This window comes from Brassica rapa, chromosome A03 (assembly GCF_000309985.2).
Source record: "Brassica rapa cultivar Chiifu-401-42 chromosome A03, CAAS_Brap_v3.01, whole genome shotgun sequence".
Taxonomy (NCBI): Eukaryota; Viridiplantae; Streptophyta; class Magnoliopsida; order Brassicales; family Brassicaceae; genus Brassica; species Brassica rapa.
Window position 1 is genome coordinate 7,596,537 of NC_024797.2, and position 18,877 is coordinate 7,615,413.

At 34.9% G+C, this 18,877-nt stretch overlaps 4 protein-coding genes and 1 pseudogene across 8 annotated transcripts; 4 read left to right on the forward strand and 1 right to left on the reverse strand.

Moving 5' to 3' along the window:
* The first annotated feature begins 754 nt into the window (after positions 1-754).
* Positions 755-4,831, forward strand: LOC103857339 (protein JASON). Of its 5 annotated transcripts, XM_009134505.3 has the most exons (8): positions 756-1,148; positions 1,252-1,306; positions 1,385-1,437; positions 1,989-2,200; positions 2,340-2,820; positions 2,888-2,979; positions 3,053-3,153; positions 3,409-4,831. In XM_009134505.3, the coding sequence occupies exons 1-7, from the start codon at positions 1,080-1,082 to the stop codon at positions 3,141-3,143; spliced, it is 1,053 nt and encodes a 350-aa protein (XP_009132753.1). In that variant the 5' UTR covers positions 756-1,079; the 3' UTR covers positions 3,144-3,153; positions 3,409-4,831. The 5 variants fall into 5 exon arrangements, with proteins under 5 accessions (XP_009132754.1, XP_009132753.1, XP_018512690.1 ...); XM_009134506.3 differs by having other exon boundaries at positions 755-1,148; positions 3,037-4,797; XM_018657174.2 differs by having other exon boundaries at positions 3,053-3,787.
* A 536-nt stretch (positions 4,832-5,367) lies between these two features.
* LOC103857341 (glutathione S-transferase F9) lies at positions 5,368-6,532 on the forward strand. The gene is made up of 3 exons (XM_009134508.3): positions 5,368-5,628; positions 5,712-5,760; positions 5,899-6,532. The coding sequence occupies exons 1-3, from the start codon at positions 5,485-5,487 to the stop codon at positions 6,351-6,353; spliced, it is 648 nt and encodes a 215-aa protein (XP_009132756.1). The 5' UTR covers positions 5,368-5,484; the 3' UTR covers positions 6,354-6,532.
* A 1,248-nt stretch (positions 6,533-7,780) lies between these two features.
* Positions 7,781-9,230, forward strand: LOC103857342 (glutathione S-transferase F10). Its single transcript, XM_009134509.2, has 3 exons — positions 7,781-8,072; positions 8,161-8,209; positions 8,613-9,230. The coding sequence occupies exons 1-3, from the start codon at positions 7,929-7,931 to the stop codon at positions 9,065-9,067; spliced, it is 648 nt and encodes a 215-aa protein (XP_009132757.1). The 5' UTR covers positions 7,781-7,928; the 3' UTR covers positions 9,068-9,230.
* A 264-nt stretch (positions 9,231-9,494) lies between these two features.
* On the reverse strand, positions 9,495-12,122 carry LOC103857343 (annotated as a pseudogene).
* Positions 12,123-13,095: 973 nt separating this feature from the next.
* On the forward strand, positions 13,096-17,643 carry LOC103857344 (cytochrome b561 domain-containing protein At2g30890). The gene is made up of 4 exons (XM_009134510.3): positions 13,096-15,553; positions 15,917-16,084; positions 16,626-16,774; positions 17,137-17,643. The coding sequence occupies exons 1-4, from the start codon at positions 15,416-15,418 to the stop codon at positions 17,456-17,458; spliced, it is 777 nt and encodes a 258-aa protein (XP_009132758.1). The 5' UTR covers positions 13,096-15,415; the 3' UTR covers positions 17,459-17,643.
* The last annotated feature ends 1,234 nt before the right edge of the window (positions 17,644-18,877 follow it).

Below are 18,877 nucleotides of genomic sequence, written 5' to 3' on the forward strand. Positions count from 1 at the left end.
CAATGAGGCGAAGTCAGACAAACTTCAGTTTACAATGCTTTGATGAGGAGTGCTAGTCAGTTTTTAGAGATTTCAGGAGGCAAACGCATTGTGCTCTGACCATTGTGACCTTTAACATTCTAAATTTCTAATATAGGTAAAGAGAATATGTAAGCAGCTTTGGAAAAAAAATGTACAAACAAAAGCTTTTTCCAAAATGCTAGAACTTACAACTGTCTGATTGCATGGAGGTAGGGTAAAATAGAAGCTACGTGTATGCAAATTTGGAACATCTTGGTGGATGAAAATCACTGTGATCCGTGAAGAAGAGAATATTCACTGCATGTATTTGGTTGCCTGTTGATATAATTGGAAGTAAGTACGTTTTTTCTTCTTTCTTGAGAAAGTAAAAGGCTCTGCCAAATGAAGGGTGTTGCAGCGTGTTAAAAGTTATTATGTTAACATTCAACACTCTTCTTTTTTGACTGAATTTTTGCACTCAACACTAGCTCTCTTCTTCACACATTCTTTTCTGTTGTTTTCTCCTTGAGCTCTGTTCATATCTCATTTTCTTAGCTCACTTTGCATCCATCAGATTCGAACAATAGATCCATTACTTTCTAGTATTAAGTACGTTTATCCTTTACAATATATCAAAAAAAAAAGATTTCTACTTCTGGAAAGATATAAAATTATTTTCAAATTATATATATAAATCGATCCACGTGTCCATCACACGCGCCAGCGAGTGTGAAAAACGTACGAAGCTAATAAATATCTGACGCCATATTCAAATCGAAGCTCACACCCACAAGACACACACCTGATTGATTGATTCCTTTCCCTCGTAAGCACATTGTTTGGGATATTTCAAATTTGAAGAAAAAAAACCAAAGAAAAGAAGACTCAGACCCACCACCTCTCTCTCTCTCTTTCTCGGGAAAATCTCTGTAGGTTCCTCCATCGCTGTTCCTCCTTGAATTGCCACCAATAAAAATTCAAATTTATAATTTGATACCAACACCACTCTTCATAATTGAAACAAAGCCACCACCTACATACAGTACATTTCTTAGCTCTGGAGTCTCTATCGAGTAGCAATGGGTTGTCTCTTCCCTTGCTTCCGTGCCAGAGCCGCCCAATCTACTACTAACAGCCCCGTCTCTCAAGTAATTCTCTTGTTACGCTAAGTGAGCTGGATGTTTTTTTTTTTTTGGTATATGGTAACTGTCCTTGACCACACGATTATATATATGTTCCTCATGATTACAGAGAGGTCATGCATCAAAGAAGAATCGTTTGTCAGATTTGTTTCTCTCTGAAGAAGGTGGATCTATTCTTTTGATTTTGATGATGTTTTATTTGTTGTTGTTGGTTCTTTCTTACTTGGTTTCTTTTTAACTAGAGAAAGCACCTCCTTCGCCTTGTATTCATACGGACAAAGATCTCAATGATGAGGTAAGTTACTTGCTATGTGATACTTGATGTAACTTGCTTGACACTGTTCATGGTTTCTCTGTTTTTTAATATTAATTTTCAAAGGTTTTGTTAAATATCACATCATCCTTACGAGTTATATGATTCCCAATCATTATTAAGCTTCCATGTTTTTTTTTCTGTCTTTGTGTTTGCCTGAGAGTTTATGCACCTTCCTGTCTATTTTGATTGCTATGTGAGAGCTAAAGCTCTTTACTTGTGGAGTGAGAATTGTTCTTTTTGTTGTTATTGAGGTGATGTAGAGCTTTGTTTCTATGACGAATGGCTTTCGTACTTTTCACAGCCTTTTGCTTTGTTTTCTATTTTTTTTTCTTTTATCTCTATTTTGTTGCGCTCAGTTATTTTAGATTGAATATAGCTTATGTTTTCATATTTACTCTCTTGAAGTCATAATATCTTTATACACCTTGGCGAGAATCCTTTCTTGCATTTGCATATATCAATAGAATTTGATTGCTGGTTCCGTCAAAAATGAGAACCTAACTTTCTTTGATTTACTTGTGGAGTTACAGGCTCAGTTTCTTAAAGCTAGCGACACAACACCAGCCACACCGGTTAAAATTAAGAAAGCACCCGAAAACCTGGAAACTCCTCAACGTGGAAAACAGTTTACATCGTCCCAGTTTGATTCTTGGATCTCCAGTAACTCTGATGCAGTGATTCACTTGGATGAGAAAACACCTGAACCCTGTGGAGAAGAGGTTTCAGAGCAAACTCCTAGCAGGTGAAGTTCTAGATGTTACTTTCCTTAACAAAAAAAACTCTTTACTTAAAAGCGTTTTTGAAAAGTAAAACCGGCGGACTGTATATGTATCCTAACATGGATCTGGAACTTACTCTTTTTCTTCTTTTCTCAATATCAGTTGCATAACTGATTCCCAAAACAGTGCAAAGATCTCCACTGGGAATAGCGATGCTGGTGAAGAAAGCCAAGGAAGCATTGGTACTGCTTTCAGGGATGGGGTGGATAGAACTATCAAGGTGCCACTTAGAGCTGAAAACATCACGGGAAAAATAAAGTCAGTTCGGTTTGAATGTGATTTTGATCAGTCTTACTCTTCTCGTTCTTCCAAGAACACCAATTCAAAGATACCTGAGAAGGCTGGAGAAAGTACTCTCTCAGTAACTTGTGAGGGAAAGTTGGAAGACAGCTCAGCTAGTGTTTCTCCTTGGGTGAAGCAAAGTGAAGAGAAGAGTAACAATAACATATCTACTATAACCTCTAGGGACAGGCCTATTATCGGAATGGTTGCAGCTCACTGGAATGAGAAAGAGCAATCACAAATCTCACCCAAATGGTGGGATGGTAATGGGATACCAAACTCTACAAACAAGTACAAAGAGGTACTACTCTCCCGTTTACTCTCTAGCCTTCTTCCCATTTTAAACACGTTTACTTTTCTTGTTGCAGGACCAGAAGGTGAGTTGGCACGCAACACCTTTCGAGGAGAGACTGGAGAAAGCACTTTCAGAAGAAGGTGGCCAAGGTTTCATCTCTTCAAGGTATACTCTTCTCATTCCCTTACCAGTGTGGCTAATATACACAATGATGATGCATAGACCTGTTGTTATGCAGAAAACTTGAAGTAATGGAAGATAAAGAAAGGGACACAGCTATATCACAGCTGCATCATTCAGCGCAATCAACGTCAATCGTTTCCTTTTGAACAACGTGTGGTATATGATACGTAGAATAATCTATATAGCAGGGTGGTTCATGGTTTCGTATTGGCTTTCTATTATCTCACATGATAATATATGCAGTGTCATTTTTCTGCAAGTCTTGAGTGATTTGGCTGTCAAGTGATTGGGTTTTTAGATTCTTATATGGTTCATTATCTACATATTCCGGCTTCTCCTTTTGATCCATACTTTAGGCTGATTCTGTTGAGAGGGAAGTTCTTTGATTGAAAAGAAATTGTTTACTTTCAGATCCTGAAATAAAGCAAAGGAAAACCCACATCAAGCCCTCTAGTCAAGTAATCTCTTGCCATTTCGGTTGTGGTGGTGTCGTCTCTCTACTTGGCAGAGTTTTGTTTAGACAAAAAAAGCTCTTTAATGGGTCCATATACTTTTGCTCATTTGATATGTTGTGCCAACCCTGTGGTCCACACTTACAAACTTATCATTTGTTATATAAGCTGCAAGAAACCATCACACAAGCATATGTAGATATTTGTCAGAATATGGATCGATTGGTGTATGTAGGAAAAATAGATAAGAAAATGCAATGACATTTAGCTATATACTTCATTTGTTTCTGAAAAAGTGTCATTTTATCATTTTTTGTTACATAAAAAATATCATTTTAGAATTCCAATATATTATATACTTATTTTTAGCTGAATACTAATTGTAAAATGCATTTATCTAAAAAATAAATTTATTTATCTTAAATACTATTGGTTCAACAAATGTAATTAATGAAAACATAAATGCATTTCTATCATTTTCTTAATATGTGTGAAAAATGTCTAAATTACACTCAATGTACATAAAGTTTAATTATAAAATCTAACAATGAGTAAATCATATGGCTATTAAAATTTTAGTATTTTTTATTTATAAACTTGAGATCTTACAAATATTTTGTCAAGTCAGACAACACCTACCAGAAAAACCAATTGAGACATGTGGTTCACTGGTTCAATAAAACCGTTGAGCTCATTCTCTCACGTTTTATTTTGGCTCCACCTACCTACTTAAAAGTTTAAACCACCCATCCTTGTTTCCTCCTCTCTGTCTTTCGTCCTTTGTTTTTCTTTTGCCTTTAAAACACAAATCATACATAATCAACTTTGATCAAAAAAAAAAAAATCATACATAATCAACTATACTGTGGTTCAAAAAAAAACATAATCAACTATACAACTAGTTGTTTTTCTTATCTTGGTTTTGTTTACACTCAGTAGCGGATCCATTTTCATTGGGGCACATTCACTATTAACAAAATTTATTCAACTGTTGTATAGGTTTAACCTTTAATGTGAATAAAACTGCAAATAGTATTTCTTCTATTTCAGAACTATATAGTATATATAAATATATACCAAATGGATCCACATTGTTCAACTTTTATGAACATATATATGTTTAATTTAATGTATGAGGTAGAACTAACAAAAAAAAAATTAGTTGTCTAACTGCGCCTTACATAAGGGGTTCGAACCCACAAATGGGTTAGGCTGACATGAAAGATATAGACATCTGGCCAATCAAATCCGTTGATGTAGAATATCTGAGTCATTACATAAAATGTATAGAAACAATATGCTGAAATATAGGTAATCAAATACATACATAGAAAATTGCCAAATCTCTCAAAACACTATAAAAATATTTTTTAACCAAAAAACATACAATGAAAAAAGACTAAAAAAATTTCATTAATTAATAATTTTATTTTATTTTCGTAACAATGTTTGTTAACTAAAAAATAAATAATTTTATATTTTATAAATAAATATAAATTAATAAATTTTATTTTATTTCCGTAATTTTTTTCAGTTCAAATGCTTTTCAATTTCTTTTAATCCAAAAAAATTGTTCTTGAAACATTTTAAAAATCCAAATTATTATTATTTAAAAAAATCTTATAGTCTACCTTTTTAGATCTAAATCTTAAGTTTAAGTTACCTCTTTGATAAAAATATATTTTGATCATTTTAGCCTTATGTTATATTTGTGATAAATAAATTTAAAGGGTATCTTTGAATATTTCTATAGAGAAAATTAAAAGTAATATTAATGACAAAAATGTAATCAAGTGTAGTTTCATAATAGTGACTAATAATCTCTCTTTTTTTTTTGCTTTTTCAATTTTTTTTTATTCTTTTTCCACCGCGAAAGCAACGGAAACGCAACGCCACGTTTCGCCACGAGTCGCAATATCTCTCTCCCCACCCGTCTAGCATCCTCTCTCTCTATAAAACGGCGTCGTGAGCACCGTAAGATTCATCACTTAAACAAGCCAACTGTGACCGCAAGCTAAGACAGAGAAACAGAAAGATGGTGCTAAAGGTGTACGGACCTCACTTTGCTTCACCAAAGCGAGCTCTGGTAACGCTCATCGAGAAGGGCGTCGCCTTCGAGACCGTCCCCGTCGATCTCATGAAAGGAGAACACAAGCAGCCTGCTTATCTCGCCTTACAGGTTTCCTTCCTCGATCTCCCTGTTTCTTTTTTTTTTTTCCTTTTTCAAGATTCTCACCATCTTCTTTGTTTCTTCCCATGCAGCCTTTCGGTACCGTCCCTGCTGTTGTCGACGGCGACTACAAAATCTTTGGTACGCCTTCTTTCAAGAAAACCACAACACATCTCACTTTTCTTACAGATCAAACATAGTTCTGTGTTCTTGTCTTGTTATTCTTTTATGTTTCTGTGGAGATGTAAATAATTTTTTTTTTTTTTGAAATTTTGACAGAGTCACGTGCCGTCATGAGGTACGTAGCTGAGAAGTACAGGTCACAAGGACCTGACCTTTTGGGGAAAACCGTGGAAGAAAGAGGACAAGTTGAGCAGTGGCTAGACGTGGAGGCGACCACTTACCACCCACCGCTACTTAACCTGACACTTCACATAATGTTCGCGTCAGTTATGGGATTCCCATCTGATGAGAAGCTGATCAAGGAGAGCGAAGAGAAGCTCTCAGCTGTGCTCGATGTCTACGAGGCACATCTCTCAAAGAGCAAGTACTTGGCCGGTGACTTCGTAAGCTTGGCTGACTTGGCTCACCTCCCGTTTACTGATTACTTGGTCGGTCCGATCGGGAAGGCTTACATGATCAAAGATAGGAAGCACGTGAGCGCGTGGTGGGACAGTATTAGCAGCCGTCCTGCGTGGAAGGAGACTCTTGAGAAGTATTCATTCCCCGCTTAAGAACATAATGTTCTTTGTTGTTGTTGTTGTTTGTGTGTTTATGTGAGGTTTAATAATAATGTGGAAATGTATGCTTCTTCTTATATTATGTTACCTCTACTCTGTTTCGTTTTGTAACTCGGAACTCTTTGTATGGTTGAGTGAGGCTTTTAATTTGAGGAACTTAATTATCACCCTTCCATCAAGGATCATTATAAAGGTTTGCAAAATCTTGAAGAAATAGACATCATTCCTAGGCTATGGTTACAATACCTCTTCCTATGTGTAAATTTAACAGAATTGAACATAGATATTCGATATCTAGTAGTGTTGATGTAATGTTGAAGGTTAAGATTGTTGTGCTTATTGGGATTACTATTGATGATCGCATTATCTCCTTCAAATTCGACAACACGGTATCCTAGAGATCAGTATTCATAGCTGATAGTGGTACAGAACATTACACTTCTTCTGACGTATGATTTCCCTCAAATCTTCCCATTACACAATCCATAAATGTTTCACTGCTTTTTCTTACTACCCATCATAGATTAGTGTCTTTGTCACCTTGAAAATGCGATGCATCATTATTATATTTTAGCCAACCACTTGAAGATCTCTTCTATTTAACTTACTTTGCACCCTGTCGTTTCTCAGCACATTGTATTTCTTTCTAGAACTCTCACTCATAAACATTTACCTCTTAGTTCTAGAAAAAAAAAAAACATTTGACCTGTAGTGGTAAATGCAACCGTTTGGAACTTTGCGTAAGCATTTTGTACCGGTTTGAGTCATTTGAGTTTTGACGAGTAGGCCACTCACATTGCCCCACATAAATAAAACCAGCGACATTCAGAGAACCTTTACTTTGATAGGTTCATCAGGCTTTATTGGTGCATTGATCAACATAAAGCATTATTATTAAGTATAAACTCTATTATGAGTGCACCAAAAAAACTCTATTATGCATACACTTTAATCACTAACTTTTGTTTTATCCATCTAATAATTTTGTTTAAAGTAACATAGTCTGCCAGAATATGATTAACAAAATAATTTGACTCATTTCATCACGTTTTGTTGATACTTTCTTGCCCCCACCAACCTAATTTTAACCTGCCAAGAAATGGCTCTGTTTAGTCTCAGATCATTATTTCATTGCATTATGGTTCTAAAATGAGAATCATTATCGCATCTTATAAGAATAAACTGGGATTATACTCATGTTCCCCACCAGTCTTAATCTAATAAACAAGTGGTCCTTTTGCATTATGAGTTTCATTGAAATAAAGTAAATAACATTAAAGACAAAAAATAAAGACCATTTATTCAAAATTATGATGGGACGTATTGAAAGTTTCTTAGTAAAAAGTCAAAAACGACGTGTGACTCAGAGCCGCCACCGACGAGTTTAGTACTAAACAAGTGTCATACACTAATACTAAACAAATTACACTTGTTTTTTTAACAATACTAAACAAGTGCGACTGCGTTTACAATACGACCGCAAACGCACCGGTTTCCCTATAAGATCATGTCCTGAGAGAGTAATATTATAACTGATAGGGAAGAAGAAGAAAGAAAAGGAAAGAAAAAATGGTGTTGACTATCTATGCGCCTTTATTCGCATCTTCCAAGAGAGCTGTAGTGACGTTGGTGGAGAAGGGAGTAGAGTTCGAGACTGTCAATGTCGATCTCATGAAAGGAGAGCAGAGGCAGCCTGAGTATATGGCCATTCAGGTTCCTTATCTCTATCTCTCTTTTTCAATCATATTTTTTATAATATATGCATTGATCTTGATATATTCCTCTCTATTGATCGATGCAGCCTTTTGGTAAGATCCCTGTGCTCGTTGACGGTGACTACAAAATCTTCGGTACACTTCTTCTACTCTCAAGATTCTTGGCATCATAATCTGATATTTACTGCGATCAACGCACAAGTTAAATGAAATGAGTTATTGAGTTATGACTATATTATACATATAGTAAGAGTTTATATTGTTGGAGTTTGACTTCGACCAAGCTTACAAGAGGTTGTAAGATTTGTTTCTTGATCCGCCGGATCTGAGATTTTAGAGGTTATAAATATTTCGTAATATACCATTCATAAAAAAATCGTCATCAAACCTATGTAGATTAGTTTTACAAAATTTGAGGACCAAGACAAATATTTCATACGGCTGTAGTTTGTAACTGGATGTTAGGAGATTAGCTCGTGAATGTTGAATGTGTGCAGTGTTGTGTGAATGTTCAAAAAAATTTCACTATACTTTGCAGAGTCACGTGCCATCATGAGGTACATAGCAGAGAAATACAGATCACAAGGACCAGACTTGTTAGGAAAGACAATTGAAGAGAGAGGACAAGTGGAGCAATGGCTTGACGTGGAAGCAACAAGCTACCATCCACCACTACTAGCACTAACGCTGAACATTGTCTTTGCACCACTCATGGGCTTTCCTGCTGATGAGAAAGTTATAAAAGAGAGTGAAGAGAAGCTTGGTGAAGTGCTTGACGTGTACGAAGCACAGCTTTCAAAGAACGAATACTTGGCTGGAGATTTCGTGAGTCTAGCTGATTTAGCTCACCTTCCCTTCACTGAGTACCTCGTGGGTGCTATTGGGAAGGCTTATATGATCAAAGATAGGAAGCACGTGAGCGCGTGGTGGGATAAAATTAGTAACCGTGCTGCCTGGAAGGAAGTGTCTGAGAAATACGCATTGCCGGTTTAGAAAAAAAAAAAAAAACAATGAGATGTGGTTTGTTTGTTGTTGTCATGTTGATTTGGGATTTGTGTGAGGCTTTGTGTACTGTGTGGGTGTCTGTTTTCAGGTCAATGTCTTTTGGTTCTAATAAAAACTCTATTTCATAAACTCTATCAAAGGTTGTTGAATAATGAAAGAAACAGCTAAGCATGATTTCGGATATATAAAAAAATAAAAAAAAAATCAGGAAAAACAACCAACAAATTTCAAATTAATATTCGGAAATGAGTAGTGAAATCTAAACCAGTCTTCCAAATAGTCTATTTTATGTTTATTTTGATCTGAATGTAAAAAGTATTATTAACCGAACTTTTTGAAAAAGTTTGAATCTAAAATAGTTATAAAATCTTTTAAGTGAAATAAAAGTAAAGCATTATGTCAACAAAAGTTAAAGGAATCCAAAACATAGCTTCATTCCACAGGGTTAAAAGATTAAACACATCTCTTTGTTCTTCATGTTGTAATAAAGGAGGGGAAAGAATCCTTCCTTTGTCAGACAGAAACTTAACAGGCTGCTGATACATAGACAAATCTTGAGGCACAAGAAAACTCTCTTTTGGTTTGTTAGAACAATTGCCTCTCCAAACATTTCAAAAACATCAAAAGAGTATATAAATAATGTACCAATTATTCATCAAGGCTGATGATGAAAAGATTCCGGAGACAGATCATTGCTTGGAACATCAGATTCAGAAGATACTACCGTGATATCTAAGCTGCTACTTCTGTCCGGTTCAGATATTTCTCTTTACATCAGAAACTCTTGCCTCTTTTGCCTGAATATCATTCCATTCGTTTTCTCCAACCGGAGCCTGAGCGTTTACTACCCCATCTTCACTCATATGGACTACATTCTCCCCCGGCATAGAGGCTGTTCTTGAAACGCTCAAACATGCTTTATCCACATCCTTTTCTGTTTCTTTTGTCATTGGAAGAGATGTTTCCCCGTTGGTAGATTCAGTCTTCTCCTCAAACACTTGCTTCGTCTCTAGTTGCTGCCTGTTTATTCAAAAGACAAAAGAGAATTATGAGTCTATATACTTGAGTTTCATTGGGAGATAGATTCAGATAGGCTATAACCTCTGGAGCTGGGTTTGCAACATGTTCACATAAGCTAAAAGCTCTTGCTTCTCGGTCCATGCAGTTGCCTCTCCCTGAGAAGCTTCCTTTGCTTTTGCTTCACCACTTGCCTCTGCAACCCTCGCTTTCTCTTCAGCTCTCACAACAGCTCCTTCACGTATGACCACACGCTCCCTGGCTTTTCCAAGCTCAGAACGCCCCATGTGTGCCTCCTGGAGAGCAGAGTCTCTTTCCTTCACCAACTGATCTTTCTCCTTACTCAGAGCAGATGTCTTCTCTTCCAATTCCTTTAGCTATACATGGACGATACAACAATCAAATCAATAAACAACAATATATGCCAAACTCCATAGCTCTTCATCTTTCACACGCAGAGTCTCCTGTAACATGTAAGTGTCTCTCAATAAAGTAAACATGTGCAGTGGTTGATATGCTGTATGCTACCTTCATTATAGTCAAATCATCAAGTGGTCCATCGATGGGTTTCATTGCAGATATACTCAACGCATTCCTCAGAGAGACCTGCATCGCTGCTTGGATCTCTTTGGAACAATCCAGTGCTGTTGAATTAGCAGCTGCAACAACGGTTGCAACAGTACCAAAGCGTTGAAGAACCACTTCCGCTTAGAGAATCAACAGCCTCTTTATGTGCCTTTAGAACTAGTTGTGTCGCACTGAATATTCCAAGATATATGAAATAAGCGTCTCTATGAGAATGGTAAGCAAAGACAAAAGATAAAGAACGAGATGACTTACTGTAAGGTTAGCTCTGGCTGCACCATGAGTCTCAGCACACAGAAAGTAATCTTTCTTCGGTGGTGTACTAATATCTAAAGCCAAGTGGCTTTTGATCATTATTCTCACTCAAAACCGAACTTACAGTTTCAGACCGCTTGAAAAGTGGTCCCTGTAGCAAGTTCCGACCGGAGCTAGATGCTAGTTGCCGCTTGATCTTGTCCAAGCTGTTCTCATGGCTTCAAACGGCGCATCTCCGATTGATCAGAAGTGAGTAATTGCGGTTAGGTTTGGTTCTGCAAAATTGCAGATGAATGATGAATCTATCTACCCGTCTTCACTCAACGTGATCAAATTAAAATAACCGGCCGGTACGTATGTGGAGGACCACCTTCGCACGTCAAATAAACCGGTTCTTGAACTTCTCTTAACTTTTTTTTTTTGGTGTAACTTTTTCTGTTTCTTTTTTTTTTCTGGATTATCAATCACATCAGGAGTACAAGGATTTGGAAAATACAAAAAAAAATATTTCTTTTTTTTTGTTGCTAATTTTGGTGAATTAATTTAAAATACAAAACATTTCTTGCGGAAATAAAAAGATTTTCACTTATTTTAAATACTCTGTCTGAATTTTAAATACTTATGTCTCATTATATAACTAGTAATGTGCCTTCAACTAAAAAGCTTATTTGAAGTGAATTCATCTATTATATAGATGCCACCACATTATCGTCAGCTTTCTGCTTAATTTTTTGGTATTTACATTCGTGTTCTAATACTTTCAGTGAACTTTTGTAAATGTATGTTAATGCAAACCTTCGATATAGTCTTTCTTTTACGAAAACAAATTAAATGCCAAGCATGATGTGATTCCATCGTAGCCAAAACCGAACGAACAAAAAATCTTAAACTAGATACAACTTTTATTATGCAAACAGCAAAGGTTACAACTCAAACAGAGAAACATTACATTATCAAACTTTTATTGCCATTGTTTTATTTTCTTACTTCATTACACACGCACCACGGTTTACTACACACACACACGTGTATATGTAGATGCAACCATGCATGGTTATGAAATATGAATACATTATATAGTCTTTGTGACCGGGCTGTGTCTGAACAGCTTCTCCGGCATAAGAACAGCACCTTGCGCATCCACGGTAATTTCTGTAGCAGCAACCATGACGGCAATAACCACCATCATAATGATCAGGTTGCACGGTTTGCTCACTCTCCGACTTCACAGTGCCATGTCAACTATCATATTAATTCAAAAAATTCTAAAATGAAGATAAATTTGTTGCAAAACATAAAAGAAAAATTCTCAAAATGAAGATAAATTTCCGTGCATGATTTATCACATATTTAGTTGCATATAATTGTAACAAATAGAACGAACTCAACGTCATTTGAAATTATGCATTATTGCATTTCTTGTAAAGTTAATGAATCATCATTTTAATTTTTTAATGGGATAATCCATACAACAAGAGGATAAACTATTATACCCATCATTTGGTGGGTATAGATTTATTTTTCTATTAATTTTTTTTCTGTTTGTTAAAATATTAATTGCTTTTTTATATAAGAAGTGACTAATAGGAAATTTAAAATCGAATTAAAAATTAGAAGAACATAAAAAATATAAGGAGTATTAGTGTACGATCATCTAAAGAGAATAAGAGATGGTGATGATGTCCAAAGGGAAGACGCTCATCTTTTGGTGACTAGAGAGCAACACACGCAGAGAGGTTGGGAGAGAGAAGCTAGCTCGAGTGAAGACGATTATTGAAGGATTTGAACCCTAGGAAGAACTTGAACAATAACATTAATGGACTTGGTTTGAACACGGTTTTGTCAAGCCCAGCATTGAAAAGAGAATGTCACTATTGGCCGTAATGGGGCGGATCTAGGATGATATGTAGATGGGGGCACACAAAAAAAATTCATTATGTTCAATATATGAGATGGGGGCATTACAGAAAGTCTATGTAAATTATTGAAAGAAAAACAAAAAGAGATGGGGGCACGTGCCCCCGTAAGTGAACAAGTGCGTCCGCCCCTTATGTCTGAGTACGGTGCACTCTGTCCAATTCATCTTATTAGTATATGATGTTGTTCTGGATCCCTAGAAAACAAGCTGGCACGCATTTGCTGTTAAACTTTTTTTCAAAAGACATTTTCTAATCAGAGCTAATCTTATTTATCTAAACTTTCAATAAAAAACATATATTTATATTCCAATAATCTTCCTCTCAAGGTAAGGAGCACACAAGTTTTAGGCTTTTAACTTCCAGCAAAATCTGATATCCATTTTGTTGTACTCACCAACATAGTTTTTCACCTAACTTTGAAACATTATTAAAAAAAGATTTTGATCGTAAGACACCAATATAGACCACAATATCTCTTAAATGACTTTATCCCCATGGCACTCCCCTTTGTCGAAGTTTTCAAAATTAACATTTTTTCTTAATACTGGATACATTATCGTATAATTTTTATTTCTATCATAAATGATAAATAATCGGCAACATATACGATATTGGGAATAATTTCACAGAGAACATTCCATAATATTGTCACTCTCTCTGTAACACTCGACGATTTTGCATGTAATATACAGCCTTTTTGATGGATAGACTCTATATCTAACAAATGACAATAATAAACGTACAGCTAAACGTGGAACATTTTAAAACTTCTGGTAGGTTTTGCATCTTAAAATCTAGGATAAATGGCATCTTTAAGAAATCGAACCCAGACCTGACCTGATATATAGTTTTTAACTCATTGAGCACTGAGCTAGGAGACTTCCACAAAGTTTTTCGAAATTTATCTTTATACCTTATACCGTTTATTAGGTTTCTAAGCCAATATAACTTTTTACATTAATATTATATTATCATGTTGAATCTAAATCCAACCGTTTATAGATTTTTTAAGGACTCATTCCTTCATGTTAATAAAAGATATATTATTTATATATTAGATAATATTTGTTTAAACATTTTGATGTACGGTTGGATTGATATCCTAACAAATAGAATTGTTGAGATATAAAGCATAATATTTTAATTTTATCTCAAATATTTTTACTAATAAAAGTAAGGTCATGAACTAAATTTTTTAACGAATTTACACCTGACTGGTCCGTGGATTTTAATTTACTACAACTTTCCTAACCGTAGAAATAAAATGGGTTGAATGTGACTAGCAGCTGGTAATTGCATAGGACTTTAGGAGTGAGATGAACTTGTGATTTTGATTCGGGGATAGTCGAGAGACAGATTATTGGGGCGAGAAAAGGATTGGAAGCATCAAAACAAAAGAGTAGTAGACAGGTAAACCAAGACAAGCTACGGTTTGGAGTTAATCGAATTTGTAAAGCTACAAAACGTGAAGTGGTCCTTTTTCTTTATTTATTCCTTTTGTATCAATTGTCTCATTTGTTTCTGATAACTTATATGGCAAATTCGTCAATCATACATGCTTTCATTTCCCTAATCGAAACGGGTTGGTCCATGAACTAAGCAAATCGCACTTAAAATGCGCTAGCTAGACAGTATCAGGAAACTTGATACTTTTTTTAAGAAACTTAAATGCTACAGAAACTGATTCAAACAGATGAACAACTTTTTACATTTATGATCATTTATATAAATTTGTGATGCTCTTAACATTCATGTTTGAAAAGAGAAGTAGTTTTGCATGTGGTATTTGATTTATACCTTCCATAGTGAAATCATGATGTTTGTTGACAGTAATATATTTTAGTGGCCTTTGAGTGCAACCTGCCATGACTCACTTACCCTTACAAACTCTGACATTCTTCCACAAAACATAGAAGTCCAATAAAATTATACTTTTGGATGAATATAAGCTAAGGAATTTCGGTTTAATTTTAATTTTTTGTCAAAGAGAGCACAAAGTAATGCTTCATAAATAGTGAGACCCACTTGAGTTTTTTTCTTAAAAAACAACGAATAAATTTCCATTATTGGATTTTATTGGTAAAACATCATTGTCAATATCTAACTAGTTAAGAATGCCTAAGCATATTTTTTACACTTATCACGATAATCGAACTTGGCTTATTCTTTCGAAAATCAGCTCCCTTTAAATTCTAAATCAAATCAGTAAATTTAACAACTGAGTAACTTTATTGCCCATTCCTCCACTTGATTTTCTTCCATTCACATCCAAACCTACAAATACGAATAAACCATCAACCTCCATGCAAAACCATATTATATTACAAAGTTGCGCGCTTTAATTTGATCACATTTCTTTACACTCTAAAAGCAGATTATAAAACCCCACTTTTCTTTTCTCTTCTTCTATTGCTAGGAAACTAGTGGATGAAGTATCATATCTCCATCCTTCTTTACACACACATATTTGTGTGTGTGTATATATGAAATAAACTCATGATTTAGTTATCTTCATGTCCTAAACTGTTTTTGATGTTCCCGCTTCAAACCACATGAGATCATGGAGACTCATCAACTCTTCGTCTCTCTCCTTCTTGTTCTTGTTCTTCTTCCTCTTCCCCTATGCTCCTCCCAAGAAAATACCAGAAGCTTGGCCATTGATGTCAATAGTCCCCTCGATACTTCTCCAATATCCCAGGTTAATATGTACTTCTCTCTCTCTATCTCTCACACACATCATAATAAATTTATTTCGCTCCTCGCAATACATAGCTTATAGTTCTTTACATTGAAGCTTAAGCATTTCCGTTGTTACTGAAACTTATAACATAATGAGTTCAATTATCATCACACGATGGATTTAAATGAAACCATGAAGAATCCTTGTGGCCTATAAATAATTTAATCACTTACAAATAAACGATGTTCTTTTGCATAAAAACGATTAAAGAATAGAGAAATCTTTACTATCATTTTCTTTTGTTTATTCCATGTATGAACTGAGTGCTTGTTAATTACTTTACAAAAAACTCAATTTGAATTTTTATTGTTGTTGAAACAGAAACTAAATCCAAAGCTTGTGTACGAAATCAAAGTACATGGCTTTATGCTTTGGGCATCGATGGGTGTTTTGATGCCAATTGGTATTATCTCCATCAGATTAATGTCTATCAAAGGTCAACCTTTAATCTGTTTTCGGCGGCTGTTCTTTCTTCATGTTACTTCTCAGGCAGGTTTCACTTCTTTTTTTGCTCCTTTCTACAATATCAGTATTTTAATTCTACAACTAAATCATAAGAATGTTGAAAACATTATATGCTCCGAAAATGAAATTCAATGGTCGGTGTGAAAATATGGGTGGATAGAGAGTAAAAGTAAAGATGCCTCTTTCCTCTTTCCTCGTCTAAAGAATAAAGATAGCATCCAGTTAACGACTTCTTATGTTTTTTTTATTAGTAATTAGTAGGGCCTTTTGGGTTGTTCTAGATTGTTAATCACACTGATAATCATGGAGACTTGAATGTCAAGCAAATTAAAAGCGTCAATATCTTATTAACCTTTAATTCGTTCTCTCTTTTTGGATACTTTCACTCCAAATGTTTTAAGAAAATGAGTACAAAATTAAGTTTCCTTGTTAATAACATATTTTGGCTATGGTTAATCAACAATAATCACTTCTAACTATTGTCTTGTTAGTAATCAACAAGTAGATCATGGTTTGCTTGGAAAATTAAGCGAGCAATTAACAATGAGATTGATTGATCAAACAGATGGTTGCAGTGATAATTGTGACGATAGGTGCAGTAATGTCAATAAAAAACTTCAATAATTCCTTCAACAATCATCACCAACGGCTAGGAGTTGGACTTTACGCCATTGTATGGCTCCAAGCTCTTTTTGGCTTCCTCCGACCTTCAAGGTACTTCTGAATCATATCTTGTGAAAAATAATGGATAGTTCTAAAAGATTTCACTTTACTATTTAAGGTTCTTCACAAATTTCAGATTTATAAAGATTTTTATTGTGAAGTGGTCCTAAATGATTTAGCAACATTTCCTATATGAGCTTTTATGAACTGTTACTAAACCTATTATTTGTGGTGATTATGGCTCTTTTTCAAATTTATGGTGGTTTTTGGAGCTAAAGCTTGTTTTGTGGTGTATATGCATACTAAATACAAATTATTGAAGACTTAAACTCAGTAAAATGTTATGATACAATAACTACTGAATATATCTAGTTCACATTGCATCTGTAATTGATTTATACTAAACATTGCAGGGGAGGAAAAGCTAGAAGGAATTGGTTTGTAGGACACTGGATATTGGGAATGTCAGTGGCTATTCTTGGGATAATAAACATATACACAGGCTTAAACGCTTACACTCAAAAGACATCAAAAGGTGCTAAGCTTTGGACTATACTCTTCACGGCACAACTCTCCGCTATTGTAATGCTCTATCTGTTTCAAGACAAGTGGTCTTATATCCAAAGCCAAACCAATAGAACCCAATCCGTTGATCATAACAGCAACATCTCAACCGCAGAGCCTAGTCAAGGAGACGAGGTCGAAGAGACTAAACTAGCGTTAGAGAAATGCTAAAATCATCCCCCCCCCCTCCCAAGAAGCTATACGTAATTGAAATTGTTCTGTAAAATACTTCTCTGCTACTTTAGTTACTCTCTGATCTCCTCGATGTATTTCACCTGAGTCATCTACGAGCAGTGATTCTATTTCGGTTCCTTCGCATAGTAGTTATACAATGGTAATACTTTGTGTTTCTGTCACCTTCTCTTTACCAAGGCTTCCTTTTCATTTTCAAGAAGCTTTCCACGTCCAGGTAAGCTCGGTTGAGTTGATCTCTCAAACGTTCTTGGTCTGTGGCTGGTGCTCCCCTCGAGCATGCTTTGTCTAGTTGATGTCATCATGTCAAAAATCAAAAATCTTCAGAGTTTCAGAATTTTATAATTTTTTATACCTTTATGTGATATTCTTTGGCGTACTAACAACCAAACAAAAACATTGTACAAGGGAGTCTGTTAGTTTTTGTTTTTCATCTCGACCAACTTTCTTTTCTCAAGTCGCTCTCCTTTTATCATTGGGCCGAGATTATTATATATCGAGGTTTGAAAAGGATCAAAACCCATCTCTAGCACACAAGAAACTAATCTGATTACATATCTATGTTGCTTCATGTTTTCTTTTCCATTCGCTAGATAATTTTCCTCTAGCTCACATCATTGTATACCTGAAACTTAATTTGCTGATACTGATTTCACACTGAAATACTACTACTAAGGACAAGTTAGAATTTTCTTTACTTATTTTCTTACAGAGTACTGTACTATTTTTGAAAAAGTACTGCAGTTTCTTTCGTGAAAGTATTATATTGAAATGTATAACTACAATATACGAAATCTATTAAATATACGAACTAATTCAAAGTAGAAAGCGAGATAAACTTTTCATTTCATCTCATTCACTCAATCATCTGAAGAAAACTGATGCATATGATCAAAATTGTTTGATATATACATACATTATCTTTTACAAGTGTTGTTAATTAGTTACGAAGATGCACACTAACACTAGAGTAGTTAAGAAATTGATGCACAAACCGAGATTGTTCTTAATTTAGAACAATTTTTCTATTAAAAAATAAAGATTTCTGCAATATGAAGTAAAATTAAGCAATGGTGTTATGGTAGTCTGGTGGTAAGTTAAGGATCTCAGATAAAAATATAAACTTATTTGATAAGGTTCGATTCTTACAATGAAGAGTTACTATTGTTTGGCCATATGACATGAGACCATATGGACCTCGTTTCTTTAAAAAAAATTTTGGACCTCGTTTCAGACACTGCCAATTATAATTAAAAAAACTTCAGAGATTTAGAATTTTGTGATTTTAATTTTATACATTTTCATGATATTCTGTGGCGTACAAACAACCAAACCAAACATAGTGAAACACGCATTCTAATATAAATTTGCTACGAACGCGTAATGCTCTGTCAGTGA